Source organism: Helicoverpa armigera, chromosome 23 (genome assembly GCF_030705265.1).
Source record: "Helicoverpa armigera isolate CAAS_96S chromosome 23, ASM3070526v1, whole genome shotgun sequence".
In the NCBI taxonomy this organism is placed as follows: domain Eukaryota; kingdom Metazoa; phylum Arthropoda; class Insecta; order Lepidoptera; family Noctuidae; genus Helicoverpa; species Helicoverpa armigera.
The window spans coordinates 6,296,675-6,316,415 of NC_087142.1; the positions used below are offsets into that span (position 1 = coordinate 6,296,675).

Sequence of the window (19,741 nt, forward strand, 5' to 3'; positions counted from 1 at the left end):
GGCGAAATGTGAGCAACGTCGGCTTACATGACAGTGAAGTACGTATGATAGGAATTCATTGTAAGAAAGGTTAAAGCTTATTTATTAAGGGTCATTTGGGATCTACGCAACTGGAATTCCCTAGTTGATTATTCTAAATGTTTTATGAAATATTCAGCAGCTGCGTTTGTGTTGCTGAAATTGATATAGAATATGTCAGGTAAAACTGGTTGTGGTTTAAAATTATTAATACCTATTACTGTAGTTGTGATTTTGGTAAGGTGTAGACACTCGATTGATTTTAAGTTAGTTATGGTCAACCGCAATAATATAATATTTCCTCACAAAACCGTGTGCATTGTAGAAGATTTTTTGTTATTATTTTAATGTTGAATATTTATAAATACCTAATAACAAAAATGCCCATGATTAATTCAACATCCTCAAACAAATAAATTCATAAAGAGATCCAGAAATTCCATAGCGACGTAACCATGTGAACCCCGTAGCTTAGCGTGCGGTACGGGCGTGACAGGCCGCTCCGGGTTCGATTCCCTGCAGGCACCATTAGAGCCAATAACCATCAGTCGGTAGCCAGTCCCCGGCCCGCTAATTTACTCTAATTTTCCTATCAAAACCGAAACGCTATTGTTTTTTATGCCGACAGTAGCCGCCTAACTGTTATATCGTGAGAACTCGACTTACGTAATTGCAGATTTTTTACTTTTTTTGCAAATTTTTTGTTTACGTATTTTAATATTTGCGTGTTGGTATCGTGTGTGAAATTCGGCCTTGTGTAAACGCGTTAAATGAGGCTTGAAGGAGAGATTCTAGTCGGTTAGCGTGGCGATAGTTACCTATCATGGTATAAGTGAGTATAAAGATTTTCAAGGTAAGTTTCGTAACTTAACACTTTGGTAACCTTCGTATTGGGGAATTATTTTTGTGTATTTATAGATATTTTATAAACGGTGCTTATGAAAAGGTGAGTACGTGTTTAATTTGATATGCGATGATGGCCTCTTCAGTTTTGATGATTTAGAGGCTTTTGTTTGAGTTTATTTTGTACTGAAGTTTAGAAAGCATCGTTAAGTTAGTCGATAGTTTAAGAACTCAGATATACACAGGTATCACGGGTAACAAGCGGCCTTAAAATTGTAACAAACCCTTTTATTTATCAACACATCAAATGGATTCGACTAACTTTAGAAGTAGTATTACATACTCGAACATTTTCCTTCTCAAACTCATACATACATCAGTTCCACACACATATCAGATCCCCATAAGTTTTACATACATACACAATATGTGAATACACCGTGTGGTGAGTAAGGATGCGCTTGAGCACGTTACGGGGAGTGGCTCGCTCGTATTACGTATTAATTTAGATACACTTCGTTAGAGACACAAGATGCATGTCATGTTACTATTTGAAGCCCTGTTTAGGTACTACTGTGCTTTGTTAAATTGTTTTGAAACTATAAAACACACATATAATATACATATAGTAGGTATTGTTTTTTAACTGGAGTTATAATTTTTTGATTGCAACTTGATAAAAAAAAGCTCTGCACCTTCTTCAAGCTTAATTATCACTGGATTTCAGAGTGCAATGTGTCAGAACCAATTTGATACTAAGATTTTACCCGTAAGTTAAAATTACTTAGTTAAGATTTTTATTTAAACATCGTGTTTTACATTCCATTATGAAATGCAATAAAGTAATTATAGAGATACATGAAAGAACTAAAAAAAAATGTGACGGGTTAAACCTCTACTTCGGTAATTTCAGATGATCAACTTACCTTGTTGGAAGTAGTTGGACTTCCTCACATAGACACAGACGAGAGCCATGAGCTGCAGCTGCGAGAGCCTCTGCCGGGTGGAGGGGGGGAGAGGCAGCAGGTCTCGAAGGTTGGCAATCTCTGCGTTGATGAGGTCGCGTCTTAGCTTGCTCGCGCCTTTCGTTGATTTGCCCTGGTCGAACCTGGTGGAGGAGATAACATTTGGTATAAATAGGCACATTGGGATACACGACAAATTACCTACTTCTTTGGAAACGCAAAATGATTGATTTGGCAAGGGTATACTTGGACTGAAAAACTTTGTCAATTTATTTTAAAAGATAATATTTTTTCCAAATTCATGGCGAAGTGGTAGTCAACATCCATCCTCCGAGCCTTTTTCCCAAACTATGTTGGGGTCGGCTTCCAGTCTAACCGGATGTAGCTGAGTACCAGTGCTTTACTAGGAGCGACTGCCCTGCCTGACCTCCTCAACCCAGTTACCCGGGCAACCCGATACCCCTTGGTTAGACTGGTGTCAGACTTACTGGCTTCTGACTAAGTGGTTACTAAGTGGTAGTCAACATGCATTAGATTTTAGAAAAAGGTAATCAAGGTGGCACTTTATACCCTATATGGCCCGAAAATAGCGTTTTCAGGTCATGAGATCAATCAGGATCTCTGAAAGTATAGAGGTACATTTAAACTAGCGTAATCGTTTAGAAAAAATGGGTGTATTTCACTATTGTTTCTTGTTCTATTTAGAGCGCAATAATGAAAAATGTTTATAAGATTAACCTACAAAAAGCCTACTTAACTGTAATATAATACTGATGGATAATATACGATCTTGACGTTTAACCTCTCTGAACTTATTACAGTACTTCGCTTTAAGAGCGAATGCCAACTTTAACAATATTGGCATATAAAGCAAATGGCTAAATATTTGCCTAGCCTCGTTGCTATCGTAATCGTAACTAACTGAATTTTATGTATAATAAAATACCCCTTTTATATTCTTGTAATCTTGTTTGTTATCTGTGTTGAGACTGTTAACCTGTATAGGCAAGGATCATAGCTTTATTGAATACTTTTACTGTTATAAAGATTATTAAGTTTTATTTGAAACTAGCTTTTGCCCGCGGCTTCGCTCCCGTCAACTGACTTCTCTACTTTACCCTATTTTTTTCATAAGAACCTTCTCCTGACAATAACAAATACAACTAAAAAAGAATTAGCCAAATTGGTCCAGACGTTGTTGAGTTATGCGCTTACCAACACATTTTGCGATTCATTTTTATATTATAGGTATCTAAGTTGTTATAATTTCTCCATCTAATTTAGATGCACTTGCACTGTTCTATAGCGAGCAAGAATTTCCTCTGTTCTTAAGGAACAGTATTTTTTAATAAAAGTGTACAGAATGCAGACATTTACTTAAGTCTGCTTAATAAAAAACTTAAAATCAGATAATATAAACGTCAATAAAACTCAAACAATTAACCACTTAACAATATTTATTCGAATAAAATTAGTTCCACATTCATATCCTAGTGGAATCGTCATTTGAATCGATTATTTATATCGATATATAATTTAACGATTTTTATTGTATTAGACATAAAAACCGAATATTTCCTAAAGTTACGAATTCACCTTGGATTGTAATCGAAGTAATAGTAGTGGAAATAATAAAGGTCAGAGTTATAGTTGTTTTAAAATACCACCTGGCTGGTAACTGTACATACAAATGTGTGCAGAGTTTTAGAACATGTTAATTTCGTTTTTAACCGACTTCAAAAATAGTGTTAACTCCCTGTAATAAATAGGAGAGGGCGGTGTCTATATTATGTCCGGGTTCAATTCCTCGGTCGGGCCGATATTGCATTGAGGGTTTCAGAAAACACGAAGTGACCCGGAGTCTGGAAGTTAGCGGTAGCTACCCCTATGCCTGGGAGGACACACAAATGGCGGCCTGTCCAAATCCTACTTATGAGTTACATCGTTACATTTCCACATCAGAGGCTATTAGGCGAATTCGACAAAAGTCTGTTACTATGGCTTGCTAGGTATTTAAACCTACAGCTCACTCGATAAGAAGAAGATTAGTGGATTATCACCGTTATCCAAACTATATAATATTATAAATGCGAAAGTAACTCTGTCTGTCTGTCTGTCTGTCTGTCTGTCTTTTCTTCACGCCTAAACTACTGAACCGATTTGTGTGAAATTTGGTACAGACATAGTTTGAAACTTGAGAAAGGACATAGGATAGTTTTTATTACAAAAAAAATAAAAATAAAATTATTCCGGACATATAGCGCCATCTATTGGTCAAATCAAAAATCTGCTGGTAGTCACTATTCCACGCGAACGAAGTTGCGGGCAAAAGCTAGTCTACTTATAAAATCGATGAACATTTGCTCGTATTAATTCAACCTTACAAGATCATCGGTAAACTAAGGTTACTAGATTTATGAGAGTTCTGACGGACAACTAACATAAGTCTACCGAACGGCCAGTTATCAATAATGTTAATATCATCCATTTGTACAGATCACCAGACCACTGACAACCATTACTCGTCTTTTGTTTTATGTTTGTGGAGGCAGTATGATCCTTATTGCATTTTTGTACCTACTCATACCTAAAGCATAAAGCATAAAGTTGCCTGATTACGATAGAGTGCATACTGTCTTCCTACTAACGAACTACATATATTACAGGTATTTATAAACTCTTTTGCAAAAAAAACGGGCACCTATACGAAATCTTGGTTTTAAGGACTTCACGTGTATTTCAAAGGGTTTTAATGACTGTAGGATGTTACTAGCATCAAAAGGGTTAGCCAAGCATGCGTGAGAGTGTATTCTAAATTTGAATTTCGTAGATTTCCTAAGAAACTGGTTCAACCTTGTTTTGGACTAATTCCTGATAGACAGTTCGTAGGGGTTTTGAAAAGTTTTTGACGTGATTTTCGGAAAAATGATAATGCAGTTTTAATAAATGATTAATGTACCTTTCTGTTAAATCTAAACATTTTTGAAAAACTATCCGTATTTGATAAAATTTTCACCTGCTGTAAATGGTCAGTGCTGATGATTGATGGCAATGTTAAGAGTTTCGGTATTTTTGTGTAAAGCGTTCTATTGTTGAGATATTGTATCCACGCGGTTTAAAATATCCCTTTCTCATAAATAAACACAATTTAGAGGAGTATCAATATTTTGGGCTGCAACGAAACCAATTTAAAGTTAGCAGTGCCGTTCACAAGTCGGCTCCTATCAGACTTTGACATTTTGAAAATTCTTGAAATTCTACAAAATACAGAAAATAACGCATAGACTGTGAGCACGAGGTCTTAAGGTCTCGTAATCACTGATTTTTAAATAACCTCGCCTGTTGAGAAACCCCGTAGACCTCTAAAGATCTATGAGTCTGAGCGTTCAAATATCGGGTTTTCATCCCACGGACATTTTATTCAATAAACCTATCTACTCCAAGGTTTTCTGGTATCCACAGCATTTTTCTGCTTAAATCATAACAATAATTGGCTAACTGATCATTAAAAAAAAAACATACGTTTGGCCAATGATTTTGAAGTCATAACTCCCTTTCAGCTAAATCATCGTTTAGTAACCCGACACCTACGGAGTTATCGAGAGCTTCAACAAGGCAATAATTTGACTTTTTGGATAGTTTTAACCCTTCTCATTATTTTTCATATGGTTATTTTTGCATTTATCGCCAAATTTGTTATTTTTTTTATGTCAAAGTGTGATAGGAGACGAGTTGTGGTCTGGTTCTGCTAACATTAAATTTGTTTTGTCGCAGCCCAAAGAACTGATACTGCTCTAAATTGTGTTTACTTGTGAGAAAGGGTTATTTTAAAACGCATGGACACAATATCTAAACAATAGAACGCTTTACGCAAAAATACCGAAACTCTGAACATTGCCATCAATCATCAGCATAGACCATTTAGAGTAGGTGAAAATTTTATCAAATACGCATAGTTTTTCAAAAATGTTTTGATTTAACAGAAATGTACATGAATCATCAATTAAAACTGCATTACCAGTTTTCTGAAAATCACGTCAATAACTTTTCAGAACGCCCACGAACTTTCTACCAGGAATTAGTCCAAAACAAGGTTTAACCAGTTTCTTAGCAAATCTACAAAATTCAAATTTAGAATACACTCTCACGCATGCTTGGCTAACCCTTTTGATGCTAGTAATATCCTACAGTCATTAAAACCCTTTGAAATACACGTGAAGGCCTTAAAACCAAGATTTCGCATAGGTGCCCGTTTTTTTTGCAAAAGAGTGTATAAGTAGAGCGAGACTATATGAGTTATACGGTATGAAAACTTGTCAATTTGACGATAACTTTGTAAACTATGTTAGACAATATTCCAAAATATTTAAAAAGGTCTGTAATTTTGCAAAATCAAAATTTTTAAGTGATTCTATTAAAAACTCCTCAAATAAAATTAAAACAACCTGGAGAATTATAAATAATGAAACTGGCAAGTCAGTGAACAAGCAAGTCAGTTAGAGATTAAACTGGACGACAAACTTGTTAGTAATGCGGCTGATGTAGCCAAAGCTTTTAATGAGTTCTTTGCGGATATACCTGTAACCACGACTCGCTCCTTAAATTCATCTTCAACTGACGCTGAACAGCTTATGCGTGCTAGTGTGCCTCAATGTAATTCTTTGTTTAGTTTTGAGCACGTTACTCCAATGGATGTAATTAATGTTTTGAAAACTCTTAAATTAAAAAATACGGGTGATTTTTGGGACATTTCCATCAAACTATTTGGTAATATAATTGACGTCATTGCTCCTTACCTTGCTATCATATTCAACAAGTGCATTGACACTGGTGTTTTTCCTGACCTCATGAAACACAGTAAAGTCATACCTCTATTTAAATCAGGCAATAAGTCAGACATTAGTAATTTTAGACCTATTTCTATCTTGCCTGCCTTTAGTAAAATTTTCGAAAAGTTAATACTCAAGCAGTTACTACGATATTTCAATTTAAATAGCCTCCTTCATACAGAACAATATGGCTTTACCAAAGGTCGTTCTACCACAGATGCTGGTGTTGCACTTCTAAAACATATTTATAACGCATGGGAAAATTCTCAAAATGCTATTGGAGTCTTTTGCGACCTTTCCAAAGCTTTTGATTGCGTCCATCATGATACACTTTTACGCAAATTACGGTTTTACGGAGTCCAAAACGGAGCTCTCAGCATAATAGAATCGTATTTACAACATAGATTGCAATGTGTAGATGTAAATGGTTCTAAATCATCAGGCCTTCCAGTTCAGCTAGGCGTGCCACAAGGCTCTATATTAGGTCCATTCTTATTCTTAGTATACATCAATGATCTGCCTTACCACCTCAATAATATCTGCGACGTTGTATTATTTGCAGATGATACGTCTCTCATTTTCAAAGTTGACAGAAATAGAGAGCAATTTGAAGAGGTAAACAGTGCACTCTCATTAGTTACGCACTGGTTTACCACAAACAATTTAGTACTTAATGCTAAAAAAACAAAATGCATTAAGTTCACTTTGCCTAATGTAAAAAACCTAGGTCCTAATGTTATCCTAAACAACGAGGTTCTTCAAACCGTTGCATCTACCGTGTTTCTGGGTATAACAGTAGATACAAAACTTCAATGGGGTTCACATATTTCTAGCCTCGCGGGAAGGCTTAGTTCTGCCGCCTACGCCGTTAGGAAAGTCAGACAGTTCACGGACGTCGACACAGCTCGATTGGTGTATTTCAGTAATTTTCACAGCGTTATGTCCTACGGTATTCTGTTGTGGGGCAAAGCCGCTGATATAGAGAATATATTTATTCTACAAAACGTGCTATACGTGCGATATACCAATTAGGTACCAGAACTTCCCTCAGAGAGCTGTTTAAAGAAATTGGTATTCTTACTGTGGCATCACAATTCATCTTTGCCAATATACTGTATATTAGACAGAACTTACATTTATATACCAAAAAGTGAAGTCCATAGCATTAATACAAGAAATAAGCATAAACTGTGTGTACCCTTTCACCGGCTTCATAAAGTGCATGGTTCATTTCTGGGTCTAGGTATTCGTTTCTATAATAAACTTCCTCTGTCTTTATTAGAACAGCCGTTTAATAAATTCAAAGAACAAATTAAGGCTATTCTTATTCAAAAGGCATATTATACAATTAACGATTATTTGAATGACAAAAATAGTTGGTCGCCATGTTGAACGCAAGACAGCTATATTATAATTGTCTTTTTTTTGTGAATGACATCCTAATTTTACAATTTTATATTTTTATTATTGACATTACTTGGTTTTACATTATTGACAGGATACATTTACTGTATTTATTATATTTTATTTTAATCATCTATTTATATTATTTTTTTTCCTTTGGATTATAGTAAATAAGGACCACTACTTAGCGATAATTGATCCTGATATTGAGTTGTGTAGCAGTGAGTACGTCATGCTCCCTTAGACGGCACTGCTTGCGGTAGCGTCGGCGGTCGGGTTGCCTCCCTCCCTCAAAGATGTGCGAGGGGGCGATGGCTGATCCTCGCGTTATGCTCGTGAACGGGTGCTGCTTGTGGTGCCAGGTCGTCTTACTGACTATACTATAAGTAGTATTATATAATTTTGTAAACTCTTTTCTTATACTTCTTTTTTTCTTGCTGAGCGGTCCAATTTACTAGATTCATTACTTACCTATGTATGTTGTACATGACATAAGGTTGCAATAGAATATCACATGAAGGTGGGCACTCCCTCATAAACTATTATAAATATTGGAGGCTATACAATTTTTTTTTCACATCATATTTATTCAATGCTTGAGTTAGACAAGTTACGTAGGGTGAGTGCTAGCTAGCATGTGGTGGATTTTATAAATCATTTTTAAATGTAATTTTATTTTATGACAATATTGCGTATTGCATATTGCAATATACTCAATGTACTTTGTTGAAAGGTTCTTTTAACCTACAGACAGACATGTGTTGCTGGGGAGTTTGTTGCGCCACTTCTTCTTCCCAGCAAAAACACATAGGAAGTGGTGAAGGGTGGGCGTTTTGGGGACTGTCTTATGTAATTTTTTTCTGACGTTCGAAAAGTGCTGTTTTGCAGCCAAGTTTGAATAAATAAGTTTTGATTTTGATTTTGATTTTTACAGTTGTCACCAAACCTTTTGTCTTTTTTTTAATATCATCGAATTATGGAGGTGCCGAATGAGTCTAGGCTACATGCGCGTACCTGTGCTGAGACCACCGTTGAGTGTTGCGACAAGTGTGCGTATTTCTTTCCATATGGGTCGTCCATAAGTATTATAATTCGCACCACTCTCTCGTTTTCTATCATAACTATCAAACAAATCTATACTAATATTATGAAGCTGATTTGAAAAATTATTTCAGTGTTAGCCCATTTATCGAGGAAGGCTATAGGCTACTTTTTATCCGGGTTCGTGCAGAGGTTTCCACGGGATGCGGGTGAAACCGCTGGCAGAAGCTAGTTAGCTATATTTATCATTGCACTTTCTGGATTTATCTTAGAGAAGCCAGCTGTGATAACCATCTCCATTTTATTTTACAAAACCTCAGTCTGTTTTAATTTTTTGTTTCATCATTCATAATTGATATCACTATTAATTGAAGTGATTAAGCAAATATTAGTTTCTGAGAAATCAAATAACTAATTGTGTAACACCAATTAGTGTACGCTTTCTTTCAGTTTATTACCACGAAATATCCCAATCAAAACACGTTCAAATTATAAATTAATCGGTATATTTGTAAAACTATTAAATAATATAATTTTTGCGTAATAATCTAGTTTACTTTTATCAATTGATGGTAATTTAACTCTTTCATTTAATTTTGGCAAAATTGGCGATCATTTTAATGGAGATAGCTTTGGAGATTGGCTTTTAAACGGTGCAACAGATAGGTATTAGATTTATTTGAATGTAATCAATGAATGTAATAACACCTTAATTTAAATTCATTTGCATTGCTTTGAACTTTTAAGAATAGCAAAGAACGTTTCCTGAAAAATATCCCATAAACATTATAAAGCACAACCAAAGCTACCTGCAGAAGCTTACACCATCTAACACCACATAAATCAGTATTACCAGACAATTTTAATCAGAAACTTCAAGCTAAGTGACATATCATGTTACCCAAGGGCAAAGAGCGAGGTTTAGCAGCAGTAATCAGCTGTGGAAGGACTGTGGAGGATTCGGATGGACAGCTTCGAGGTTATAGGTGAAGCTAAAGGCTCGTAGACGAAGTGTGGCGAATTCCTCTTTGTGATGATAGCTGAAATTGGCTCCTGACAGTGTTTCTAAGTAAGTTTGTGGTTATGTGCACGTGCACCTATGGGTAAGTATGTTTGTTGTGAACACAGGAAATGATTTTATGACGACCTTTTTAAAATAAAATAAAACGTTGAAGAATATTAGAAGAGTTTTTTTATTATTTTGTTTTAGAATTAACTCCTTAAATCGTTTCAGTGTCTAGATGACTCCCAAAAAAGATTACGGGACAACTTTTGCGATACAGTTTCTCAATTGCTAAGATACTGTTTTTATGTTTGTTTGGCATGCAAATTAATAAGTTTACCAAACATTCACCAAGAGTATGTTTATGCATTTCTCAGTAGTTAAAGCGTCCCCTTTCTTAATTCAACATTTAATTTCAATCATTTTTACTATTCTCTGTATAACTAGTGCAATAAAAAAACTTACGAACATTGGAATTTTAATTCGAGGATTCGATAGTAAATCCATATATCGATGATGTCATTACAATTTAATTATCTATGAACAAGCGTATAACGTTTTAACGCTGTCCGAGATGTATTACGGAACTATGTTACTTCCTTATATCGTGGTAATAGTCCAGTTTGTACTTGAAACAATCGTCTATTCAGTTTTATGTATTTTCTTATAAGTTGATATGATTTATATTTGAGGAAAAATAATAATGTATCTGTTTATTGGAATTAATAACGACCTGTTATATTGTTATCTTAATAATTTATAAGGAAGTTAAAACTTGTAAAATTAATAAATGCAATAAGGATCCTCTCCGTATTTGATAAGAAAAGAAAGTTACAGGAGAAAGGAGGGAAAAAAACTACAAAATCACATTTATTAAAAACGGTTTAATTAAAATGTAACAGTAATTGCCCAATCGCGTCCGAGATCTGCCAAACGTACCGACGTAATTTCGAAAATTTTCACAATTAAATGACAACAAAAAAAATTAAGGAGTCCATGATCATTTTTGTTCAGATTTTAAAGTCACGTTTCGACATACAAATTGGGATCAAAAACTCCTTGCTTTATTCCACTTCGTACTTTACCATTAAGTCTGGCATTCCATCAATTTTAAATAAAATTGAGTAAAAGTTTTTTGAATATTTCGCGGTAAAACCGAGAGAAATCCTTTGTGGTTGAATGGGATAAAGGAGTGAAATCGATGAAGTGAGTGAGTGGATCTCTTATTAGCTAATATAGTGCAGCACGCGATGCGCCCGCGTTGCTTACTTGGTTTGTTCCGCTTGGGACCGACGGATTTTGCAAGACTTTTTTTATTTGCAGTTTTTTTTTAGTAGGTACCTACCGACTTTACTGTGTATGTATATTTTTAACATTGGTCATTATTGTGTAGGCGGATGAACTTTTCATATTCTTTTTTGTAAAGAGCCGTCATAATGAACCTTCTCGTATATAATATATAATAATTTGTTTGGTTGCTAATTGTTTCTCAATCATCCTGTGGTATACTAAGTATGTCATGAAGATCATTGCTGATAAAATTCCTTTGTTTTTATATGGAAAAGAAAATCCAAGACTTTTTTTTTTCCGTCTGTCAGTCGCAATTGAAGCACACCTACAGCTCATGTGTAGCGTGGGAACGTGATACATTACCACCGTAACCGGAGACCTAACTCCTAACCCATTTTATGTATAAGGCCATCTTCACCTCACGACCACTTTCTGTATTTTAACGAAAATTCCGTGAGCTAAGAACAAAGGGGCCCAATTTATATGAACGCACGAATCGGAATGCTGTTACCTAGGAGTTATTGGTTTCAAATGTCTATAACGTTGGGTAGGAATCTTTGTTTCATTATTGTAGTGGAAAGGTAAATAAGTTGGGAAAGTTAAGGAAAATGTGTAGGGTAATGCTCGTTTGTTTTAGAAGAAAAACTGTCCTACACTTTTAATGCAGTGCATAAGGAATATTATCATAAATCACATTATAACATGGTAGATACAGGCCAACCTCTCTACATATTTCCTGGTAATTTAACAAGCTTTCTACTAAAAAATTTCACGTGAATTTTCATAATAAGTGACCGCAACAGCTTTCGGTATTGTGTAAGTATAATTCCCTGTGAAAACTAAGCCTGTTTTCCCACGCTGCGAGCCGTTACAAAGGCAGCTAATAATTTAGTCAATTTTCCAATATCAGACAACGTGTGGTACAATTTATAAGCGAGTGAAAAGTTTTTTGTGAGACTGTTAAGGTTTGATTGATAGTCGAAGAAAAAATGTTTTAAATGTGTCTATTTAATTTGATTTTAAAATAGAAAAGTACGTTATTATGTCCGTACGAAACAAAATCTCACCAACTTATAAAACGGGCTTATAAAAGTTTTATACAGAAGCATATCGCTTAATTTGTAAAATTATTATATTATGTAATTTGCGTAATATAAGAAGACTCTAATCATGGATTTTTCACATCAATCTCTACCTAAAAACCCAACGTTCCTTAAACAATTGGACCGACACGTTTTATCCACGCAATAGATCTTTCCTTACAAACAAGCCTACAAATCGCTCTAAGTTTCCACCTTGCACCACCCACATAGGGTAGTCCATAGAAACCGCAACAGCATATCGGTGGTACACTACACGCCACTCGCATTACCTCCTAAGGACCATACCTCCATACCTCCGTACCTCCATACCTCCATACCTTCGTACCTGCGTACCTTCATACCTCTGCACTCTATCTCATTCGTTCGCCCTATAAATTCTAATACCATGTTAGTGCATAGAAAGCTTTATTACTACTGTGTTTATGCTATCCTGGTACTTTACTTGGGTTGCATGTGTGTTTTGTTTTTTTGTGTGTGTGTGTTTTTCATTGATAAATAAATTGTTTTGGTGTCATTTTATATTGTGTGTTTGTTCGTTGACAAATGAAGTCAGCCTTAGAGACATTTTATATGAAGGGTAATCGATAAAATGAAGGCGTAATTAATTTTTATGAAATATTTATCTTCTAAATCAGTAGGTATATAATTGAATAACGTACATAATAATACATTTTGGACTTCAACATGCAATGTACATATTATAGTGTTCAACACACATATGTCCCAAAAATCTTCAGTATTCATATTTGACGCTATATGAACAACTGTACTTCAATAGAACTTCCTAACTTAATCCTATCTTCTCCTTCTTAACTAAAAATATTATATCATTATACATGCGCGTGTATTCACAGCATCACAACAACATTAACATACAATTCTCTCACCGCAAACACGGCGATAAACTAAAACATTGACACTAACATACCTTCAACACTGATGCACGATCTATCTGCCAAACGGAACCTTCTTAATATCAATATCGACAATTGACAGATAACACGTCTGAACAAGTTTATAACAGTATCCCAGCTCACTCATAATGGTCCTTTGCCAAGAAATCTCGAGCCTTAGGGCTTATGGCAATTTCCCTTCGTATCATAGAGGTACATGGAGGAAGGAAAGATTGGAGGTGTCATAAGGCAGGGCGCCTTTTTTATGTCAAATAACGTATGAGAGACGTGACCTGAACGCACCATTACGAGTGAACTAACCAGGCTTTCGAGTTATTGGACACTTCAATTCACACAATTTCAGCTCTTGAAAGCTTTTTCTAATTTCAGCCCTTATTAGAAGAGCAATAGAAAATCAATTGTGTGTCGCGTGGATGCGCGCACTTTCTTTTAGCCCCTTTTTGCTGGGGTTAAAAGAATGACAAGTTCGTTAGCAAGCGTATGAGGGCGGAGCCAGTAATGTTCTTCGTCCACCGAACTACCGCATTTTATCTATTCTATTTTCTTGGGAGATTTTTAGTTATGACAACTCGGCACGTCATTTTATTCTCCTTGGTGTCACAGCACACACACATACACCGCTTCATGTATTACAATGTTTTGTGACATTTAAAGGGCATAGGTTAAGCATGTGTGGGTTTGTTCGGAGCTTAGTTGTGTAAGGAGTTTGGTTATAAGGAAAAGGAGCATAATATTGTGGTGTTATTACAGTACATGGCTGCCTTATTGGTCTATGGTTACAAGCTGTACTGATTTACAAATCGCGTTCAATAGTTAATTCAATGGTTATTCTCATTTTCGCAATAAAAGTCAAAAGTTTAGCTTTGTCCTCGATTAATTTTAAGAACATCACAAAAGCGAAATAAACAGGAGTTCAATACTTATCTAATAGCTATACGTGTATCTCGAAATAATCACTTTGAATTTTATATTGTCATTTTATAAAATTAATATATAGACATGTTAAAATACCTCACCACCACACACCCATTCTTTACATGTGTGTGTGCACTATGCTCAAACACCCACACAAAGCCACTATCTGACACGATAAGTGGACATTTTACAAACTATTACAAAGCCTATACAGAATGCCCAAGATATTATAAAGCTTATACCTACAGTATGCCCGCGATATTAAGCTGCTTTTGTCCCAGTTATGGCGGGAAAGTTAAATGGTATTTAGTTACGTAGTAAGTAAAAGTAATTGGTATTAGGTGAAAATCGATAGGTTTTCACTTAAAGTTTTACTGACAATTTTGTGCCATTTTCTAATTGATAAGTCATGCGTTAAATTGGGAATAGTTCACATCAATTTTCAGTATCTAATGATTACCATTTATACAATGTGTCCCGGGGATAAGTGACCGCCCGAAATTTTTTGAATATTTGTACAAAATTAAGGATGATTTCTTTTATATTTTTGAAAAAAATCATTAAAAAAAATTTATTGTCAGGCCTGTTAATAACAGGCTTTGCTCTTTTTTTTCAAATTTCAACTGACTGTATTTTTGCATTTGTTTGAAATAGCAGCAAACATTGTTGTGAGCTATTGTAGGAAATATCATGTAGTTTATTAATAAATTAAAAGAAAGTGATATTAAGGGGGCATTTATTGGACTTATTTTGAAAAAACTGAAAAAAAGGCGTTATTTTCTTTGAATTTTTATTTTCTTTTTTTTCTAATAAATGTTTTATTACATTTTTGTTATGTTTGATAATTTTAATTGATAAACTATGATGTCGGCTAGTCAATAAAGAAAAAGAATTTAAAAAGATGTAAAACTTAGGAAATATCTTAAAAACTGCAGCACGTCACAGTATTTACTAAAAATCATTAAAAAAAAACCAAAGGCGGTAAGTCCCAAATATAAAGGAAATTATCCTTAATTTTGTACAAATATTCAAAAAATTTCGGGCGGTCACTTATCCCCGGGACACATTGTATATTTGTTGTTTAGTTTTAAGAACATTTCGTCATTAATTTATGCACCCAATAAAACTGAAGTTTTCGGTATTTCATCTTACAGTCGCTTTGATTATTTTTTTTTCGTTGTTAGATTTTTTATTATTTGTAGCTAACCCATTGCGTAATTACAATATCATAATAAAATTAACCAAGAGAACATAAAAACGAGAAAGATTTTGTAAAAGAACTCAAATTAAAAATAAAGAATTAATTCTATGTTTTTTTTTCTATTATAAAAGAGTAAGAATGAGACTTTTTTTCACTTACAAGGCGAAAACTATGAATTTCTTAACCCATTCAACACCCAAAACAATTGACATCCGACATCAGGTCAAACAGGTGTCAAGACGACACTCAGCACGTGCCCACCACGTCGTTATAATTAGCGCACAAGCTACTATATAATGAGTGCACTATTGTTTGAGGCCGATGTCCTAGCTAGCACTTCACACAGTACAGAGGTAGTTTAAAAAGGAACTTTCATTTTAACTGTGATTTTTAACAGTACCTGGAAAATTCTAGAGAGACGTACGTAAGGAGTACCTATGTACTAGAATCTCAGAATAAGGGTAAAGCGTTTCCTATCAAAACATTGGCTTTAACTCCTATACCTACTTAAAATATATGATGAGGTCAAGCCTTTCGCACATCGAATAATACGATTAATTTTGTCAAAAAACATGTGTGTTAGTATAAAAACAAATAATATGAAACATGAGGTGGAAAATTACTTACACTTAGACCCTTACATATTTTGCCTAGCATATGTGACGTTTTTCGTCTGGAAGACACTACTACCTACAAATAAAGAAAAACTTTCACAATAAGGATCTAGCTTGATCCCAAAGGTACCATTACAATAATATTTTAAATTCAATCTTATCCTAATCAAGGTTGATCCATAAAGTATCGGCGCTCATTACTCTCGGTTACAACTGACAGATAGCCAGCCTTTAATCGAAGATTAAAATTATTTGTCGGCTAATGAACCGCCGGCCGGTTGTTTAGCACCCTCTAGCGAACATCTCTTATTGGATTATAATTGTTTTTCACGCCTATTTGGACTTATTGAAATAAATCTCTTGTTTAATATTTATTATTGTTTTTGTGTTGTTCATTTGTATTGTTTTGCATATTGGTGGTTGTTGTGGGATGGTGTTTGTTTAATTTGTTTGGTTATGACATAGTTAATATTGCTGTTGCACTTAAAAATAATACCTACAGTAGGTCCGATGCGATCTCGCATGGAACAATTTAGACTTCTATAAAGAAAGAGTAAGAAGTAGACTGTACGCTTAGGTATATTAAGAAACTGTGATATATGTAAAATATGTCGCCTAACAAAACTTATCGAGTGTCATAAAAACCTAATCCAAATATCTCAATTAAGCGTAACGAAATATCACACTAGCGACTTCGAACGAAAACGAAAATGTTCCCACACCTTGAACACAGAACTTATATGTATAGTCAATGAACATCATAAGCTTGATCATAATCTACCAAAGTAAGTACTGTCAGCAACAACTAGCTTGACGCATCTTAAGCACCTGCAATAGGTTTATATGACATAAAAACCTTTGACTTTGACAACACTCAAACCTTCCACGAGTATCTGTCACTGCAGAACCAAATAATCTGGACATCAGGGAATTACTCAAGACATTGAATACAGTTTTGAAAGAAAGAAAAAAAAATATCTTATTACTAGACAAAATATAGGTAAGTAAGACGCAGAAAAAAAAATAAAGAAAACTACCTAATAAGACACTACATAATTTAACATAAGGTAAGAAATAAATGAAAATATGCGTTACACCCATGTAAAACGGCTCTCGCTCACGCTGATTTTAGTATTAGATTTATTTCGGTTTGTGTTTAATATATGTACATTTGTAGCTGACTGTACAAAATAAGCCCCTTTTGTACTACAGGCCTTGAATAGAGCAGGAAGCAAGGCCGCATCACACGGGGAAGTAATTAGACAATAATGGTTTAATGAGCAAAGAAATTATGTCACTATAACACATTAGGCTTAAAACGTATTGTTCGTTTTGTATGTTTGTGATTGAGCAAAAACTGCGGATCTACGTTGTAAGTATGGTTCACGGTATTATGTGCTTTTGTGGAATCCGTACTAATATTGTACTGCAGAAGTAGCTTTGTCGGTCTGTCGCACTTCGAAGCCATAACGCGTTTGTCTAAATGATATTTGGTACACAGATAGTCTAATTCTTTTTAGTGTTCAGTACCGAAAGGGTAAAACGGAACCCTATTGTTTTCGCTCCTCTGTCCGTCGCGTCCGTCCGTCCATCCGTCCGTCCATCTGTCACTAGGCTGTATCTCATGAACCGTGATAGTTAGAGAGCTGAAATTTTCACAGATGATGTAAGTATTTTTGTTGCCGATATAATAACAAATACTGAAAACTAGAATTAAATAAATATTTTGGGCTCGTGATTTTTTTGTCCGTTTTATAAATAATGGTACGGAACCTTTCGTGTGCGAGTCCGACTCGTTTAACCTGCCTTTAAATGTTCCCTAGTTATTTGGAGTCAGCGCAATATATTTTGGCTTTAGTCTAGAGACTGAAAAAATACGTAAGTAGTAGTTTTTATCCGGGTAAGTAGCCCCCTCGGAACGCAGGTGGAACCACGGGAAACTATCATAGGATATTAAAGAGAATAACAGTCAACAGCATTTCAAAATGTCTGTAGTTTCAGACAATACAGACAAAACCGTTTACTTTCGTGTTGCGTGTCACGGGTTCGATCCCCGCGGGGCACAAATATTTGTATGATTTGCAGACACATCCGGGTCTAACTGTATGTATGACAATACCTGTTTGTTTGTTCAAATAGGTACCTATATTTCACAACATAAAAACTCTGATTCTTTATATGCAGAAGGATTGTTTTCTAAAGATTTGAAACACGCTGTAATTCAAGAAACTGTTCTTATCAAAACTTATAACGTACATAAATCTTAAAATTACGATATATCAATATTAAGATAACAAATCGCCACATCCTTTTACTTAAACCATCATCTTCCGAGCCTTTTTTCCCAAACTACGTTGGGGTCGGCTTCCAGTCTAACCGGATGTAGCTGAGTACCAGTGCTTTACAAGGAGCGACTGCCCTGCCTGACCCCCTCAACCCAGTTACCCGGGCAACCCAATACCCCTTGGTTAGACTGGTGTCAGACTTACTGGCTTCTGACTACCCGTAACGACTGCCAAGGATGTTCAATGACAGCCGGGACCTACAGTTTAACGTGCCATCCGAAACACAGTCATTGGTGTCTAAGATATACTTAGAAAGTACATACAAACTTAGAAAAGTTGCATTGGTACTTGCCTGACCTGGGATCGAACCCGCGCCCTCATACTTGAGAGGTTGGTCCTTTACCCACTAGGCCACCACGACTCCAAACAAAACAACCAAACAGCCAAAATTTTTATATCCGCAACAATTATATTTAGGAGTCTAATCTGTCATCCATTATGAATGTTGACATCTAAAGGTCTGTTCAGACATTACATTTTAATTGACCTAGAAGTCGGAGACATACAGTCGTGTCTAAGCATACCTTAACAATGCAGTAAGTCTAGTTACGATAAGTATAAGGTTCTTTGTGATTTTAATGCGTTATGTCTGTGGTCTAGATATTTTATGAATGTTTATATGCACTTTTTGAATGCGTTTTTTGTTCTAAAGTTTGTATGACATGCTTTAGTTTTTTTGTTTGTGGGATGAGCATCCGTTATTGTTTTAGGATTAAGTTTTTAAACATGTAGCGTAGATGGTCAACGTAAGATGATTTATGTAGATCAGGTATCAAAACTGTTGGATTTTGTGTATTTTAAAATAAATAAAAAATATTTGTAAGTAAAAATAACTAACTATCAAGAAATTCTTTGGCTTCTCTAGAGATCTAAGTTCCCAATTCCCAGTTGCCAGTAACTATTGCCCAGTTCCCAGTTGACTAACTCATTGCTGTGATGACAAGGCTGATGATAAGCAAACTGTAACAGGAACCCCAATATAGATTAACTTGCGATACAAAAATCCATTACTTAAACAAATATTACGAAAGATGTAATTTCGTAGTGTTCATTAAAAGCTATGTTAATACCTACATATCATGTTGATTGACAAGGCATTAGGAGCTCTCCTAATATTTTTTACATGTGTATTGTAAGTAGAATCTAGATCGGGTGTAAAGGTTAGACCGATGTAATCGAGAACTGGTGTGGTATGAAGTAGGAAATGAAAGTACCTACATTATGTTTAGTGAAATATTTCTGAGCGGTTATACATA

The 19,741-nt window shown here is 35.1% G+C and overlaps 1 protein-coding gene across 1 annotated transcript in view; it reads right to left on the reverse strand.

The window, feature by feature from the left end:
• Window positions 1–19,741, reverse strand: part of LOC110376260 (PAS domain-containing protein cky-1) — a 121,127-nt gene that overhangs the window by 79,429 nt on the left and 21,957 nt on the right. Inside the window, exon 3 of the mRNA XM_049837791.2 lies at window positions 1,788–1,969. Within this exon, the coding sequence (XP_049693748.2) occupies window positions 1,788–1,969 (182 nt within the window). The remainder of the gene's footprint in view (window positions 1–1,787; window positions 1,970–19,741) is intronic.